The sequence below is a fragment of the Solanum verrucosum genome, unplaced genomic scaffold, assembly GCF_900185275.1.
Source record: "Solanum verrucosum unplaced genomic scaffold, falcon-dt-bn FXZP01000079.1, whole genome shotgun sequence".
Classification (NCBI taxonomy): domain Eukaryota; kingdom Viridiplantae; phylum Streptophyta; class Magnoliopsida; order Solanales; family Solanaceae; genus Solanum; species Solanum verrucosum.
The window spans coordinates 3,488,654-3,506,229 of NW_026020368.1; the positions used below are offsets into that span (position 1 = coordinate 3,488,654).

Genomic DNA, 17,576 nt, shown 5'->3' on the forward strand with positions numbered 1-17,576 from the left:
ACCTTGTTTTGTACGTATAACTTCGTTCCTATATATCGTCTCTTTTAGTAATGCCCACATATTCATCTAAGCATACTCATCTCTACTACATTCATCTTTTGAATGTGGGCGTTCTTCTTTGGCTAACACTCTGCCACATACGACAATGTTGGTCCAACCACCACTTTGTAGTACATAGAACTTACTTTAAGCCTTGGAGATGTGAGCCTCCATTTAACCTCTCTCTATAATATGAGATGTTATATCATCACCAATCTCCCCGTCTCCTTGGATTAGACTTGAAACCTCTTAGGTATTTTCTTGTACATTGATCTTCACTCCACATATGGCGTATGTGTTGCATTACTAAACTTACACTCCATGTACTTTGTTTTAGTCCTGCTTAACCTAAAATCCTTTAGATTCTAAGGTCTATCTCTAAATTTTCAGCCTATCACTAACTTCAATTCATCCCACGTCTCATTAATCAATACTATATCTACAAATAACATACACCACAACACACCTCCCCTTGAATATGTCGTGTCAATTCGTCCATCACTAATATAAATATGAACAGGTTAAGGGTTGATCCACATTGGTGCCATATCATGACTAGGATCAAGTGTTCAAGTCACCTCTCACTATTCTAACTCGGGGCTTGGCTCCCCATTGTAGATATTTTTAATTGGCCTAACGTAAGTAACATGTATACCTTTAGACTCCAAACATCTCTAGATGACTTCTATAGGAACTTTATCATACACGATTTTCTAGGTCAATGAACACTATGTGTAAGTCTCTCTTCCTAGGCCTATTGCTCCAGCAACCGCCTTACTAGATGAATGACTTATTATGTAGTTGATCGTTCGACATAAATCAAAATTAGTTCTCGAAGATAAACACATCTCATTCCTCATCCTCATCCCAACCACCTTCTCTCAAACTTCCACAATACGCCTTAATAGCTAGATACCTTATAGTTATTACAATTCTAAAATTTGAAGTCAATTAAAAAAATATATATAAAAGATTGAACCATTTTTTTGGCAATAATTATTTTTTTGATGAAAGAGAGGTCATCATATATTATAACGGATGAGTACTACAAATTCCTTTTTGTTAGTAATAACTTTGTGTCCACATAATATAGTTGTAGTTATGGTCTAGGCTAAACAACATGTGAATTCTTGTCTAATAAATGGTCGACCAACATGAATTTTGTAGTTGCCTAAATTACAAGTTTCCTCCAATCGCCAATCCTGGCCCCTCAAACTAGTGTTGTTATCTCGTACGTGTCGTATTTTTATTGGTCTTCTTTATTTTAATTGATATTATTTTCTTGTCATTCCTAGCTAAAAAAAAATAAAAATTATATATATATATAGCATGAACTCCTAACTTGAATGTTAAATTACTATAATATTCCTAACTTAGGTTGTGATTTTTTTGATGAGTTGTGACTTTTCCGATAAGTTGTAACTTTTTTCAAAGGGTTGTGATTTTTCGATGAGTTGTGACTTTTTCAATAAGTTGTGATTTTTCCAAAGAGTTTTGACTTTTTCAATAGGTTGTGACTTTTTCAAAGCGCTGTGACTTTTCAGAAAGGTCATGACTTTTCAGATAAGACACAAAAAATATTTGTTCATACTACCCTTTGTTGACTATAATTAAATAGAGGGACTTCCTCTCATTTTTCAACCACAATTTTTTTTTAATCTTCTACTCTTCTTCTTTCTTGCATTTTAATTTATTTTTTTTGTGATTTATTGTCATTGAGTGAGTTCGAAATTTAGTGGAATATGAGGTACCACTTTTCTGATGAAGTAAGTCGTTCTATCCTAAGAGGATATATTTCAAAACCTCGAGTACTTGAGAAAAATAATTTTGATGATATAATAATTATTTTCTTGCTTAATATATACATTAGTATATAATGTTCCAATATATGAAGTTAACATGATGTAGTCTAAATTTATTTGTTTTTGTTAACAATTTCTCTTGTGTTGTAGATATATGCTTCTGAATATCTTTTTCCAAAATTTAGAGAATAGTCTTGTTTTTGATGCTCAAGACAAAAGAATGACTTTATTTATCAATGTTGCTTATGTGATTTAGACTTTAAGGAAGTTTACTTATCTACTATTTCTTAATATTTCACTATTTTAGACAAGAAAAAGTTCATATGACTTGTAATAATGCCAGATGAAGTTTGTATTAGTTTAATTTTTATTATTTATTTAATAGCAAATTTTATGTGTCACAAATGTATTATCAAGTTAACAAGATCTTCTAACTTCAAAATATATTATTTTAAAATATTTTGAGTTCTTTTTTTTTTAAATAAAAAACTCACAACAAATGTAAAAATATGTGAATATATAAAATGTAGTTGTTCTCTTCAAATATTCATATGACATCTAAATAACTTAACGTAGAATACACATGCAAAGCACATCTGGTTAGATGACAAGAAAAATACAAAACAAATATTGTCTATAAGGTAATATTAGTGAGATAAGACTAATTACATGATTGAACCTCATCAAATTGAAATAAATATATACATTGTTGCATTTAACTAATAAAATATTTCATTGACCATCTTCATAGATTTGCATGAATAAGAGATATGACGATCCACATTGAACATTCACAAAAGAATCTGCCATATTATTTTTTGCTAAGCTTATTATTCAAATCTTTGCTTAAATAAGCAATATTATTTACTCTAACATATATTTTTTGGAATTGGTAATCACATGCAACGCACGTGTCAAAAAACTAGTATATATATAATTTTTGTTTTGTCTTATCCATTTTTATAGTTATCGATATTTCATGTCATAGTTTTTTTTTTCATGACATGTTTGATATGTAATTTACAAAAAAAAAATTGAAAAAATATAACTTTAATTTCGTCGTTAGTAAAACTATATCGCATAAGTTGAAAATAGATGAAGTAGTTTGTTGTTCTTTGACTATGAATATTACCCTAGTTGGTTAAGAGTTTTGGTTGTTAATATCAGAGGCGGATCTATTAAGGGGTTTGGGGGTGTCACGCCACCCCCAAACTTCGACGGAAACTCTATATATACATAGGTATATATATATAATATTTATATTTATATAAAGCGTGCCACCCACAGAACAAAATTGGCTTGTGGTGCCACGGTAGGAGGGCAACTTTAGAAGGTTGATGTTGCGGGTTCGAATTCCATTTGTACCTATTTTTTTGAGAAAGACGTTTTTTTAAGAAAAAGGAAATTGCTGCACACATTCTTTTAAGAAAAATTAGAGAACTAAAATTAATTTATATCAAAAAAACGAATAATTTAATCAAATATAAAATTAATTTAATCGATAAGTCTATTTGGCACCCACGGAGTCTAAATCTTAGATCCGCCACTGGTTAATATCTATAACAATTCTAATCACTAGCATTATTAACTAATAAGAAAGTTGAGTATTTAAAAAAATGAGTTTTGAATTAGGTATCAAGACATGGTTTAGATGTAGAACTCAAATATTTCCTTGGTTAAGTTCTAGATTTAAATCATTATTATAAATCTATTATTAAGCACCTAAATTTTAAACGATTATTCAACTTACTGCAGGTACATATGTTGGGCCAAAATAATAATTGTTTTGTTTTTAGTACCTTGTTTTGTTATATATATATATATATCCTGTTTTCAAAATGGTATAAAATAATTAAATTCTCTCAAAAATAATTATCACATCCAATAATTAAATTCAAAAACTGATTTTCAAATGTATTAATTAAGATAGAGATCATCCTAATATTTAATTTGACATTATACTATGTCTTCAAGTTTTGAATTTGCCTCTACTTATTTAGTATGGAATTGTTTTTTTTCCCTTGGGAGAACATAATGGGGGTTTATTATTATATTTATATATAACACGTAAATAATTCATCCACTATAAATGTATAGGATTTAGCTCTAAATTCAACGTTAGTACTTCTTATCTATTCTTCGTTATATATTATTAAAAAAATAGTATGAATAGAGAAATTTTGACTAATTCTCAGTAGGCAGCTTCTACTGAAATCCTTGTTGACTAAATTATTCAATTTAATTATATTATCCAAGATGTAATTAATAATTTTGAAAGGACAGTCAATCAAATTTCTCTACGATGAATTATGGCTAGCTCTTTACGATGAATACTTTTATGAGTGCATTTTTAAATACAAATTCTTTCTCACAAAAATTACATGTATCAAGTGATAGAGATGGAAGAAATTAATTAACCTTAATTTTAAAAGATGTAAGTAGTATTTTATCACAAATAAAAGGAAAGTCAAATATGTAGATGTAAATTTTCCCTTTAAGAATTTTTTCTTTTCAAATAGATAACTAAAATTCCTACCACCAAACAAACATAGTATTCCATGATAATATTAGAAACAAAATCCATCTACTAATCTTTTATAATCCTTCTCTATAATGATATTTTTATTATAATAACTAAATATTTTTGAAATTAATTTTCCATGTTATGTTATATGATATATCAATCATTGAAAATTGTAGGTCACTATCAAAAAAGTCGCGGAATTCAGTCCATCATAACTTTCGTCAAGCAAACAAAGTAGCAGATCTTTTGGCTAGATAAAATTCCAAGCAAATAACTACCAACCAAGCCACCATAATATAACCCCCTTTTATCCAAATAAAAATATTAATATGTATGATTTATTCTTTATAATGATATTTCACAATAGCTATAACAAATATCAAAATAAATGACATTATTAAATAGAGATTGTCCTTCAGGATGACTCAGTTGGTTTGGAGAGTGGTCATTCACATGGATGACTCGGGATCGATCCCTCCTCAATACCTTCTGAATCGAGCATATCGCAGAAAGCTCGCCTAGTGCTATTGACATCTCATATGTGATTTTACACAATGGGAGATTTATCCGGTGCTCACTAAGTTTGGTTCAATGATTGGAGTGTCTAAACACTGTTCCAACTTCCAACAATTTGAGACATTGCATGTGGTAGTTTTTGGTACTAAACAAGGTATAGTATGAATTGGCAATTGAATTAATTAATTGTCCAAAAACAAACACAGCATGCTACAATTTCTGAAAAAACATTTATTGGAGAATTAGTTGAAAAGACGTCAGAAATAATTGAAATCATCGATATTTTCCACAAGACATTAGATTTGTCAAAATCTAACTCATTGATGTGATTTTTCAACTTTTAAAAAAAAGCAGTTGGTAAATGGTATGTTTCCACAACTTATAATTCGACTGCTTCTGGTATGGGTGAGATGATTGAGGTGACAATTAGTTAATGAATTAATAGTAATTTGTTTAATGTGTTCAAAGTTTGGATTGATTATTAACTTGTTTATTTATTAGAATAATTTATATCAGTCAAACTCATTTCAGCTTGACAAAATTTGGGCCGATATTTAACTCAAATTAATTAATGAAAAATCTTATTAAAGTATTGTAATAAATATTTTTTTATTTAACATGTCTATTTTGATCCATTCAAATTCAATTCAACATATTATTTGTTCGTGAATATTGGAAGTTTTACAAGTACATCTGTTAGTAAACTTTGCTAGTGGTGTTTTGATGATCTTTTTTGTTAAAAAATATTAATATATCCTCCCCCAAAATTAAATATTTTAAGCATTTAATATAATTTTCTTGACAGAATGATCATTGGAAAGTAATAAATGCTGAGTTTTTTTTTTTTTTTTTTTTAATTTTCGACCTAATTTTTTTTTTTAGAAATTCTCAATGACTATGCCTGTTGGAATACCCTAGAAAAAAAATATGAAAAATGCACTCCAATACAATGCATATTTCATGGTTACCACACAATATGTCGATTGCAACAAACAAACAACAACCTTAACACGCAAATAGTCGATCAAGCACTCAACAAACAATCCAAACCTCTGAAAATTGGTGCATTAATTAATGATAAGTGTCGCGTCAACTATGAGTTAGGTATAATACATAAATATGTTTTTTAATTTAATTTTAATTCACATTTATATCCTTCAATTTTAGGTGTGCACAAGTGAATTCTTAAACTTGTATAAAGTTGAACAAATAGACACATGCGTCCTACATGCATCCTACATGATAATTTGTGTCTTATGTGTATTATGCTACATAGGACTCATGTGTCTACTTATTAAATTTTATACAAGTTTAAGTGGTTACTTGTGTACACCCAAAATTGGAGGACATAAATATGAAATAGGTAATGTTAAAAGTGCACATTTATGATTAAGCCATTAGTTCATAATCACTAGCTGCACTAAGCAATTAGTTCTTATATGTTTCCCTACTGATTGTGAACTTAATTATTTACTTCGTGTCAATTTTCTGAAACAAATATTTAAAACTGTTCAGGGTGTTTTCAACAAATTTTAATGTATGAAAATACGAAGAAATGGAAATATTTTATTAATAAACTGTATGAGTATAATTTTGTTCGAACCTGATCTTCTCTTTGTTTTCTTCGCGATTTGAAAGTTGTAATTAGTAATGTATTTCTCGAACGTAGAATGATTTGAATCTCGTGGTTTATTTGATCTCTATGTAAAGGGGATTGTGGATCTTCTTGAAGTAAGAATAGTCCAGTCATAATCTCTTTTATGAATATCCCAAGAATTTACTAGATATTCGAGATGCTTCTTCAAAAGAATATATAATATAGACATAAACTAGAATTTATCATAAAGTAACCTCCAAGAACCCTTACTAAAATTGGACTCATCTTGTAGAGTCCTACAAAATTCAATCCCAAAAAAAAAATTAGAAAGAGCGAATTCTTATCGAGCTGGGACAATCAAGAATGTTATGTTAAAAGGATCAAGGGGGATTCTATCATAAAGAAAAAGAGGAGGAAGAGCTAGTTTTAGAGACGGAAACACAACAAAATAATAGCTACATGCAAAAGTAGTGGTAAGAAGGTCCATCTCAAAAGTGAAAGAAATAACAATAGGTATCATCTCAGCAAGGCAACAACCTTGATTTTGTAAATTGAAGCTACGAGCCCACTATTCATTCACATAGTTCTCAAAGGAGATAAGGAAGGGTGGGCAGTAGGTACCACGAACCCTCTATCCACACATCTATCCAGAAATAAGTGTAGTTCACCAGTTCCATCGAATGCTTCTACCCTCCCCTTCCCCACAATCCATTCTTGGGCAAATTACAGAAATCACATACTTTTAAGGCAAAATTACAATCTATCCATTAAAAGTTTATAATTATAGAAATCCCTCAAACGAATACAATAATATAAGCGCTAATACATTAATTTGATGTGCGAGATACATTAATCGTTAAGTAAGATACATTACATTTTATACATGATACACTAATATGATGCACGAGATACAATAATATAAGCGCTGATACATTAATCTGATGCGCGAGATACACAAATCTGATGCGCGAAAATGAGGGATTTTGAAAATTTGTAAAACTTATAGGAGATAATGGTAATAAGTAAACTAAAAGGTGGAATTTCTGTAATTTTTCCATTCTTATTTAAGGGTCGAAAGAAAGTAAAATAATTTTACATGTCCCCACTTTTTTGGTGAATTCAGGGTAAACATATTATTAACCTGACATCAATTCCAGGTTCAAAATCATATTGATCCATTTACAAACAATTACTACTAAAATTTAATTGAGAGAATTGAAGAAAAAAAAATATAGGACTACTGTATGTGTGTTAGCTTAAAAACTAGTACTAGTAAATCTTACTAATCTCTACATTTTTGTGTCGTGATGTCTTGAGATCGTGAGTAATTACATGAGTGAGTTCTCACCTACTGAGTAAAAAACCTCTCCCACTGGTATCTTGAAAAGCTGCAGTTAAATCTGAGGCCACATTAGTAATTTCATGTCATCATGTTATATGCAGAGAAGGCGCAGGAATTTAATAAGGTGTCATCTCGATATCAGTATTCTCATCTGAATCAGGTTCATCTCGAGGAAGAAGGACAAGTAGGGGTAAAGGCAGTAGGGAGCTGAGATTGCAGATAATTATTAGGAGAGCCAAGTTATCAAATTTGTCCTTGGTGACACCAAGGATGTGAGTTAGACCTGCACCAAGTAGACCCCCAAGGGTACCTCCCCCATTGGCTATGGACATAAGGGTTGCAAAGAAAGTAGCCTCCATTCCCAGTGGACATATTCTTGCAGCTAATACAAGAACAGGCATAAAGAAAGCCTGAAAAAAAGTATAAGTTAAGACAATCCAGGTAAAGGGTACCATTATCCTCTAGTCTCATAAGAATCAAAACCTACTGATCAATCTAATCTGATTTCCTCAACAAAATTTAGAGATTCCGTCTTTTTCTGCCTTTGTAGAACTCAAGAATTACTTCCCGAAAGTTGGCATTACAGTAAAAAGGGTAAATTTCTTAGGACAACCATGAGGTGATCTTACAAAGTTGGAACTTTTAGCTAACATTTCAAGTACCAACAAAGTGATATAGGTGTATCCTTCAACATTTAACTAACAGTCCCTAACCTATGTAGCCTGCCTCTTAATTAAGGTAAGACTATTAATCAATTTAGACAACACTTTGAATCTAGACTAGATTCTTAATTAATGCAAGAGTCCAAATAAAAGATAATGAAAGTATGAAAAAGAAAATAGCTATAAGAGGTTAACTAAAAATAGCTAAAAACAAAAAAAAGAAAGGCCAGAACATAAATACTTATCTGCACCGGGTGTTTACACCAAACCAATACAAGTTACCATGGCTAAGTGATTTAACGAAGTGAAACTATATATTAATGAATCATGGCTAAGTGATAATTGTATATATTCAAACACATGTGCATCCACTGGTATAATGTAAACACCTGGTACAAGTAATTTCTTCACCTAGAATTGATAGTGTCACAACACACCTGGATCTAAAGCGATGGCTACTTCCCTACATCTTTATGAGCAACACTATTTTATTTTATTTTTATGATTGTGGTGTCCGGGCCAGCTTTTGGGCACCTCAACTAATTACACGGGATACGTGCTACCTCCCACTAGCAACAGGTACCAAGTAACTCTATCCACCAAGGCTAGGACAGATGGGAAGAATCACCTAGTGTTTTCTGTCCCCGCTGGGGATTGACCCTGAGACTTATGTGCAACACTATTATTAATAAGATAACTAGTTTTTCAGCCCAGTATTGTAGTTCTTAACTAGAATCTATTGCTGATTCCAGTCCTACAGTTCTTAACTGGAATCTGTTGCTGAGAAGAATTCTCGCTATCCTATAGACATGCGAAATTCCAAACTGCTTTACAGTCTACTACTTTGGTCTTTTAATAAATAGAAGAAGAGTTCCTTCACAGTCTTACTTTTTATCAGCCAAATACCCTCTTTAGTTAATTGTAATGAGTTTCTTTCCAGTTCCATGTTGACTGTTATGAGCCTGTCAATTGCTATATATTCTTTCAATGCACTTCTTTTTTTTAAGTGATTAACTGCAAATATTTGGATTACAAAGTGAGTTCAAAATTCAGAATGTTCTTTCTATGTCTATTAAGGGAATCACAGAACTAGAGATTGTTAATCGATCTGAGAAGCAATCCAAAGCTAGGCCAGTAAAAGACAGAACCAAGACAGAGGATTACCTGACCAAGAACAGATAGAATCAAGGAATCCCCAATTGAAAACCACTCATCACTAATGCCAAACTTCCGGTTTAATCCGGTTACCAGCAGAACCTATCAACACGTCGATTACACATAAGTCAATCTAAATTGTCAGAAAGGGCCAACAGGCAAGACACAATAAAACAGATGATATTCTGGGACAGATACCTGTGTCATCCCAAGAACTGAACCAATAATAGTTGTCACAAGGAATATTTTCCTTAAAGGAACTTTCTTTAAGAAACCATTGTAAAGCGCAACACCAATAAGTGATGCAACGGAAGTAACAAGCTTAAGGCGGCCTAAGAATTCTGGAGTGAAACCAAGTTTGTTGGTTCTACAATCAAGAAACTTCAGTTAAAAAACTTGCATCTTGCATTTAATAATAATCTGAACAAGAGACTTGAAATGAGCATACATGAAGAAAAATGTAGCAGAACCTGACTGCGGTGTTGCCTGAAATAGGAAAATAAATAGTGTGGGAAGAAAAACATTAGGCTGCTTAACAGCTCCCCATAACTGGATAATGCTATTTTTTGAACTCTCAAAGAAGTCATTTCCTAAAGAGAGACTCCTTGCTGTGCCATGTACAGGCTCCTCTTTCACAAGTAAAGATACTGCAGATGTTATCAGTGGAAGTAATGCTGTTGCACCAAAAACAGACCTGGAGGAACCAATGCATAATTAATTGACCGAACATTAACATTGCTCAGATTAACATGGGCTACAATATCTCAACAGACTGAAACAATATCATACCTCACACCATAAACTTGCACAAGGGATCCACTAAAGTAAGAACTGACAATTCCACCACATGCTGAAGAACCCCAGCAAAGTGACTGAAGAGATCCTGACATGCTTTGGGACTCACCACGTGCCCTCTCAACGACCATGGAATCTACAACCTACATCATACCTCAATTTTATATCCTGGATAAATAGGAGAACAAAAGAAGATACCACCTGGAAAACAACTAGAGGAACACTACAAACAAAACAAAAGATAAAATTCATACCATTTGAGCAGCAAATTTTTTCTCTCCCCTCCCCACCCACCCCAAGTACGTTATATTGCCAAGATTTCAACACAAACATGAATGATGATTAAGGAGCTGGGTCTCTGGCAATGAGTAGCGCCATAGACTATGACACCAATTAACCCCCAGTTACTGATATATAACTCAGAAAGATCAAATAGTTTATCCACCTTATATACTTCCATATCTTGCATTGAGAATTCATGGTGGTGAGTTATTCCATTTCAATATGATAAAAGCTCACACTAATTATGCATTTTCTTCTAGAATAAAAGAAGCGGCAGCATCATAACCTTCTATATTATTGTGGTTATGATGTAAATACCCATCATTCAACAATGAAGAATTACCATGTTTCTCAGAGGAAGAAGTTCCTGTTAACAGATGCCAATAACATTTCAGCAACAAAAATCACATAATTTTAAGAGATCCAAATTTTGATTGATTCATCAATAGTCCACAGAAAGTTAGCATTAAAAGTGGAACAGACAACATGTCAGGGTTGGAGAAGTCATTTCATACAAATAGTGAGTTCTGTCTAACAAGGTTAACCTTAACGAAGCAAATTATAGGTTCGGAAACCATGATCAGGTCATTTGCCTACTCAAATTAGCGACAACCCAAATATAAAGGGATGACGCATGTTAATATGATCATTCTCGTTCATACTTCTTCTGAGTGTAAATGATAACAGCCCACAGATAGAGAGATACAACCTGTGAAGCACATGCTGCTTCATACACGTCATTTAGATAGTAGTGTATGTTCCTTGTACAAGTTGGACAAAACAATCCGCCTAAACCATGTTAAATATACCATTGGAGTTAAACATGTTCTTTTTGTAGAAATCACTGGTTAAAGATGTGATTTTGACTATTCTTATACATAATTTCTGGTTGTATTAGTTTTATACAATTTTTGGACTTTCAATGATGTTAAAGACGTAAGCAAATAAAAGATTATTCTCACTGACAAATTAAGCTTTTAGAACATGGTCACACAACACAATATGTTACTGAAGCATGCAGAGATTCCGAGTTCAAGTCTCACTACCACCCTTCATTAAAAAGATTTCACATGTTTGAGCCCCCAAGGCCTAGCTCGAGTGGCAAAGGGTGGAGGATTTGTGGCTTAGGTCGCAGGTTCAAGCCCCACAACATGCAAAGCGAAGCCCGGTATTTAAGTGGAGAAGGGTAGAGGGTCGGGCCCATTATCCACCGAATTTAGAAGTTGTGATTGGTCCAAAGGGTGGGTCACAGACGGATTTCTCGAATAAAAAAAAAAGATTTCACACATTTGACCCATGATTAAAAAAAATCTGAACCACATGTGAAAGGCATATTGAAGTCATACATGAGTAAATAAAAGTCGGCCCTCTCTAATAGTCAAAGCTTTTAATGAGGTGGTCATATAATTGAATAACTGAGTTTTTAAAAACTTATCATATTTAACTTTTTATATCGACACAGCTGTTTGCTAGACTTTAACTTCAGATAATGTCTCAGAGTCTCAGACCTTATCTCTGGCCCCTTTTTCCAAGGATCCATCTAACTGGTTTCCTTCAAAATTTCAAAAGGCTTTTGCAGTTGCTTCAATCCAAGTCAAGCTAAGGTGTAACTAGCAAGAACTTGTCAGTATAATGCATTGGAATAGATGCAGGATAAAGAGAATTAATTTTATGGGATGGAGCTGTTAATAAGCTGGTTTTCAGTTCACAATCTCTTAGCGCGTCCACCAATTCTGAAGGTCCAAATCCCAAAAAGATTGTTGTCAACCTCTTGATAAAGTCAAAAACGGTTTAGATAAATGATGTAGCACACAGGCTAGCATTATTGTGACTAGGTAACAAACCTAACACCACTAGTCAAATACCTGAAACCAACAAGAATCAAAAGGAACTTACAACATCTGAGAAAGCAACAGAAAGAGAACCAATAAGTATGCAGAAAGCAGCACCATACTTGCTGTCTACAAAGGTGGCCATCAAAAACCATGAGAGTGCTCCAAGAAGTCCAGATAGTACCAAATATGACCTTCTCCGGTATCCAAAGAGTGGGAAGGAATCACTATAAAAGCAAAGCCAATGTCATGACAAATTAGTTACTACAAACAATTAGTTAGAAGAATAAGGATGAAATGTGAACTGAATCCAACCTGATGAATCCATATAACGGCTTTATAAGCCATGGCAATGATGAGAAACCAGATATCACAGCTGTCTAGTTAGCCACAAATAATGTGTCAGTCATTGTACTCAAATCCAAAGAAGAGGATGCCACTGACAGAAAATAAAAATGGCACTGTGTCAAACAGTTTCCATTTTAAAATGCCCTTTATCAACTGAAGACAGAAATGCTGAGGCAAAGATTGGTAAAACGGAAATATCATACTCAAAATCTTTACAGAAAACTATGAAACAATTTCAGAAAATGATATGCTTAGTTTCATGATTTCAGGCCCTAGATGAGGAGGATGAATACAATGCCCACAGGTTGATTCATATTGTCCAATCAACTCAATTTATTGATCTGAGAAGAAATATATAAGAAAATGTTAAATGACCATAAGTATAGTATACCACTGGTAAAATCACCTCATACAACACTTCTAAAGAAGAGGAGGATAGTGTGTATACATAAACATAAATGCATAAGTACATTTACATTTATATAACTTTCTGTGATGAATGATGATGTAACAGGCAAAAAGGAGACAAAAACTAGTATAGAAATAGTTCCTGAAGTTCATTACTGAAATCTAGATGTAGAAAAATACAACAACAAAAACTATACCTTAACCCAAGCTAGTTACATAATGAGAGACATGACGGCAAAGGAGGAGAATACACAAACTTATGAGATGAACCATTGGTAACTGGAGATTTTCATTAAAATAAACTTGTAGTTCAAGCAACTGACTCTTAATGTATCTTAGATTCAAAATCCACGTAAAACTTCAGGCCAATATAATTAGTTTGCCAACTGAAATGAGCACTTTCAGATAAAATACAAGTTTGTGGAAGTTCAATCAACAATGTAAAGAAGTGTTCCCCGAGAAGATGGCATACCTCTGCAGGGTCTAGGTGTAGGTCATCTTTCAAATAATAGCTAACAGCAAGATCTGAAAGGCCTAAGACACCTTGAACAAAATATACCATAGCAACTGCAATGTTATCTGGGGTTAGTTCCACCCCGAAGCATCTGCCTGAGCTAATAGAATTTTTGTCCTTGTGAGAACCACTCTTATCAGATGAACTAGAATCTTCATTGCTAGTGGTTGTCAGGAGATCCTCATTTCCTGCAGATTGATCAGACAGGGAAATTTCATAAATAATCAAACTTATGTCAACTTCTGTGAACCTGGATGACCCCTTATCCTCTTACATGCCAATATGCTGATACCTGTGCATCATAGTGGAAAATTGTAGGCCACAGGAATGTGGTGTAGGCGTGTAGCTAATATCAAGAACCTTTTAACCAGAATGTCTAGGTTAAGCAAAGAAAAATCTACTAAAATTACACAACAGATTGATATGTTTTACTTCAATGAGTATCTGCACTTCCGTCTTAAGAGCACACATGGGTTTAAGACAGTTGAACATTTTGAAGTATCAATCCCAAACATACACAAATACTCTAACCATGCTGCAGATAAAAAAAACGGGGTATTTAAGTGGAGAAGGGTAGAGAGATGGGTCTGGGTGGACCCATAATCCACCGAGTTTCAAAGAGTGCGCCACATTGGTCCTTCGGGATTTCTTGGTTATCGAAAATAACAAATAAAAATTTAATCCCATTCTGTGAAAGTGGGATATCCGATCAATCAATCAACTAAGCCTTGATCCGAACTAGTTGTAATCCTCCATATCCATTTCCCCTCCAATTGTGAGCACTATGAAAGAGTTATGCTTGCTCTTCCACGTGTCACTCTGCACCTTTAAGGCAGAGCTTTCCTCTGCTTCGTAAAGATTCTCATGTGTCTCCTTAGTTTGATATGTTTAAAGCACCATAGAGAATCTTCTAGAAGTTTTTAACATGCGAGGGAGTAGGGACTTAATTCTATATTACATGCACAAAATGCTATGCAGACAATTGAATTTGAATGAATAATTTCTTCCTTGTATACTACACACGAACAAAGTTGTTACGCAGACAATTCAATTTGAATGAATAATATGTTACAACTACTTGAGCTGCAGTTAATGCTTAGCATTTTCCGCGTCTGAAAATGGCAGTGATCAGTTTTCCATCAATTCCTATAGCATGAATAATATGGATTACGCCTTAAGCCATATTGATTTGGTACCCGTATTTTAACAAACAGATGTATGGGGGAAAAAACGCGTGTGATAAAAGGACGGGCTGGCCCGTGACACGTGATTAAGTCAGGCCCAGTGAGATGCTTACTCCAGCTTAGGAAAATTTGGATGGATCATCCCTGGTGCTGCCTCAAGACAGCCAAGGCTGCTTCATCCGGGTAGCCAACAGGACCCTTCCCGGGGAAGGATCACTTTACAGTTGGAACACACTCATAATGATCCTTAGATAGACCAACAATCATTCTAGAGTCTCACGCCAACCTACGTCCAATCAGCCTCGAGCCCAACGTCATAGTCCAGGCATGTGCCACTAAATAGAATTTTCAGTGCTTAGCGAGTAGTCATTTCACATTGAAAAGGCTGATCGACTCTTTCGGCCTATAAAAGATCCCTCCCTCTCAAAGCAGGAGAGGGCATTCCGAAAATCACATAAATAACCAAGAAAACCTTTTTATCTTCTCTTCTGAGCTCTTCCATGGAAAAAAACTCTCAACCTTCTTCTTGCTTGTATTTTCCTATTCCTTTGAGAAATATCAATTCTTGTATTCATTTCCTCCCTCGGAGATTTGGCCGAAAGAAGATGAACATAATCCACCTTAATCCACTTGCCTTTAACCCCTTTTTACAAATTTAACATTTAACCAAAAAGACATTTCCTCCAGTACACAACATACAATCTCATTTGCCAGTTATCAAACTTGCAATCATAACACTGAACAGCCATATACTTGAAAATTGGAATTTGTAACCGTAATTTTATTTCCTTTCCTAGAAAATGAGCTAATAAAATACAATAATTTTACTTTTCTTTTTCAATATCTACCTACTGTAAGATAACTTAGCAGAATTAACCGCTTATATTGCGTAATACAAACATATCGTTAATTATGTGTGTGTAACTTACGATTTGTAGAATAAAGCAACGGTTCAGCATCGTTGTCTTGTTGGACTGGGTCTTCCGGCACTGCAACGGTGACTGCCATTTTGATGTCAGGTGGAGATGACGATGGAATGCCGTTTTCCGGCGAATCGGAGCGAGGATTGGAGAGAGGAAGAACAAGGCCAAACTTGGATTTGTGAAGGGTAAGATTGAGAATGTCAACGTACCCATTTTAAAACTATTTTTTTCTGTTCGTAGTTTGTGTTTAAAATGACTTGGAGAGGTTGATGTACTTTTTATGCTCACTTTTACTTATCATCTTTGACTTTTTTATTAATATTTTCAAATACATTTTTATCATATGAATACTTTATAGTATTTTTCGTTTATTTTTAATTATTATTTTATATTTTATGACATTTTTAATTCGGTTTGAAGTTTCACAATTATAATTTTTTTGATTCCCATCTTTAGAAAAAAAAATCTTAAGAATAAATATGCTGAAAATCACATGTAACTCGTAAACAATGGATCTTGAGAAGCAGTTAGCATTAGCCATCATCGTGCAAAGGATCAAAATCATCCTTTATGTTTGAGTTAAGAATCAAAGTAGTTCTTGTCTTTTAACATGAAGCACTAATATTTCTCCATCTTTCAAAAATTGGTACACTTTTAGTATTCTTCCAAACATCTATCTATTTTTTAACAGAGCCTTTCTTTGCACGTGAGAAAATATAAACATGATAAAAAATTTTCACCATTGCAAATCAAATTTTACCGTCTTCTTCGATAACTCTGTTTTCACTTGGTGAAAATCAGATTCTCCCCTTCTTCTATGTAGTATCCATCCCTAATTCCATAACTTTAACTTTGATTTTCCTATTATACAAACAAAAATAAAAAATTGAAGGAAATTCCTTCCGAGAATCACTATAAATATACATATAGTTTTTTTATTATTTATAAAGACAAGTGAGGGGAGAGTATTGTTCTACAAAAACTCATCCTACATACTTTGTAATCAACTCTAGTTGTATGTTCTTTCGTAATTGTACTCATCGTAGGATTTCTTTTTCGAATCTTGCCGACGCAAACAAGTCTTTTCATTCTAGGTTGTCACTCTCGTTTTTCTTGTACTTCTCTTTTGTCTTCTTCTCTATTATATATACAATATAAGTTGATCCATTTTTCTATTAATCTTTCTATCAAATTTTTGTTTCACATGTACAGAATACATGAATTCGAAAAAGCAATAACAATGATCAAAAAACTAATCTCACCATAAGTAGGAGTTGATTCTCTGTCATTGTTGTGCCTTAACAATATAGTTGCTTCCAAGAATCGACTAAGCTTTTAATGGAATTCAGAATGAATTTTTGGCTATGAGGTTTGATTGAAGAAGAAAGGGAAGAGAAAATAGAAGTGATTTGATAAAGGAATTTGGAGGGACAAGAAAAACTTTCTCCGGTGCAAAAAAAAGTCCCGTTAAAAAATCAAACGGAAGTTTGTAAGAATACTAAAAATGTATCAATTCTTGAAACATGAAGAACTATTAGTGCTCCATGTTAAAAGATAGGGATTACTTTGATTCTTAACTCAAACATAAAGGACGATTTTGATCCTTTACTTGCCATCATCATTGGATTGTTATATACTCCCTCCGTTCACGTG

General features: G+C 33.3%; 1 protein-coding gene across 1 annotated transcript; it reads right to left on the reverse strand.

The window, feature by feature from the left end:
* Window positions 1–7,731: 7,731 nt before the first annotated feature.
* LOC125838211 (folate-biopterin transporter 1, chloroplastic-like) lies at window positions 7,732–16,065 on the reverse strand. Its single transcript, XM_049517286.1, has 9 exons — window positions 15,930–16,065; window positions 13,775–14,004; window positions 12,862–12,926; window positions 12,611–12,773; window positions 10,427–10,575; window positions 10,086–10,331; window positions 9,836–10,004; window positions 9,647–9,739; window positions 7,732–8,230 (listed from the first exon to the last, which is right to left on the reverse strand). The coding sequence occupies exons 1-9, from the start codon at window positions 16,006–16,008 to the stop codon at window positions 7,937–7,939; spliced, it is 1,488 nt and encodes a 495-aa protein (XP_049373243.1). The 5' UTR covers window positions 16,009–16,065; the 3' UTR covers window positions 7,732–7,936.
* Window positions 16,066–17,576: the final 1,511 nt, after the last annotated feature.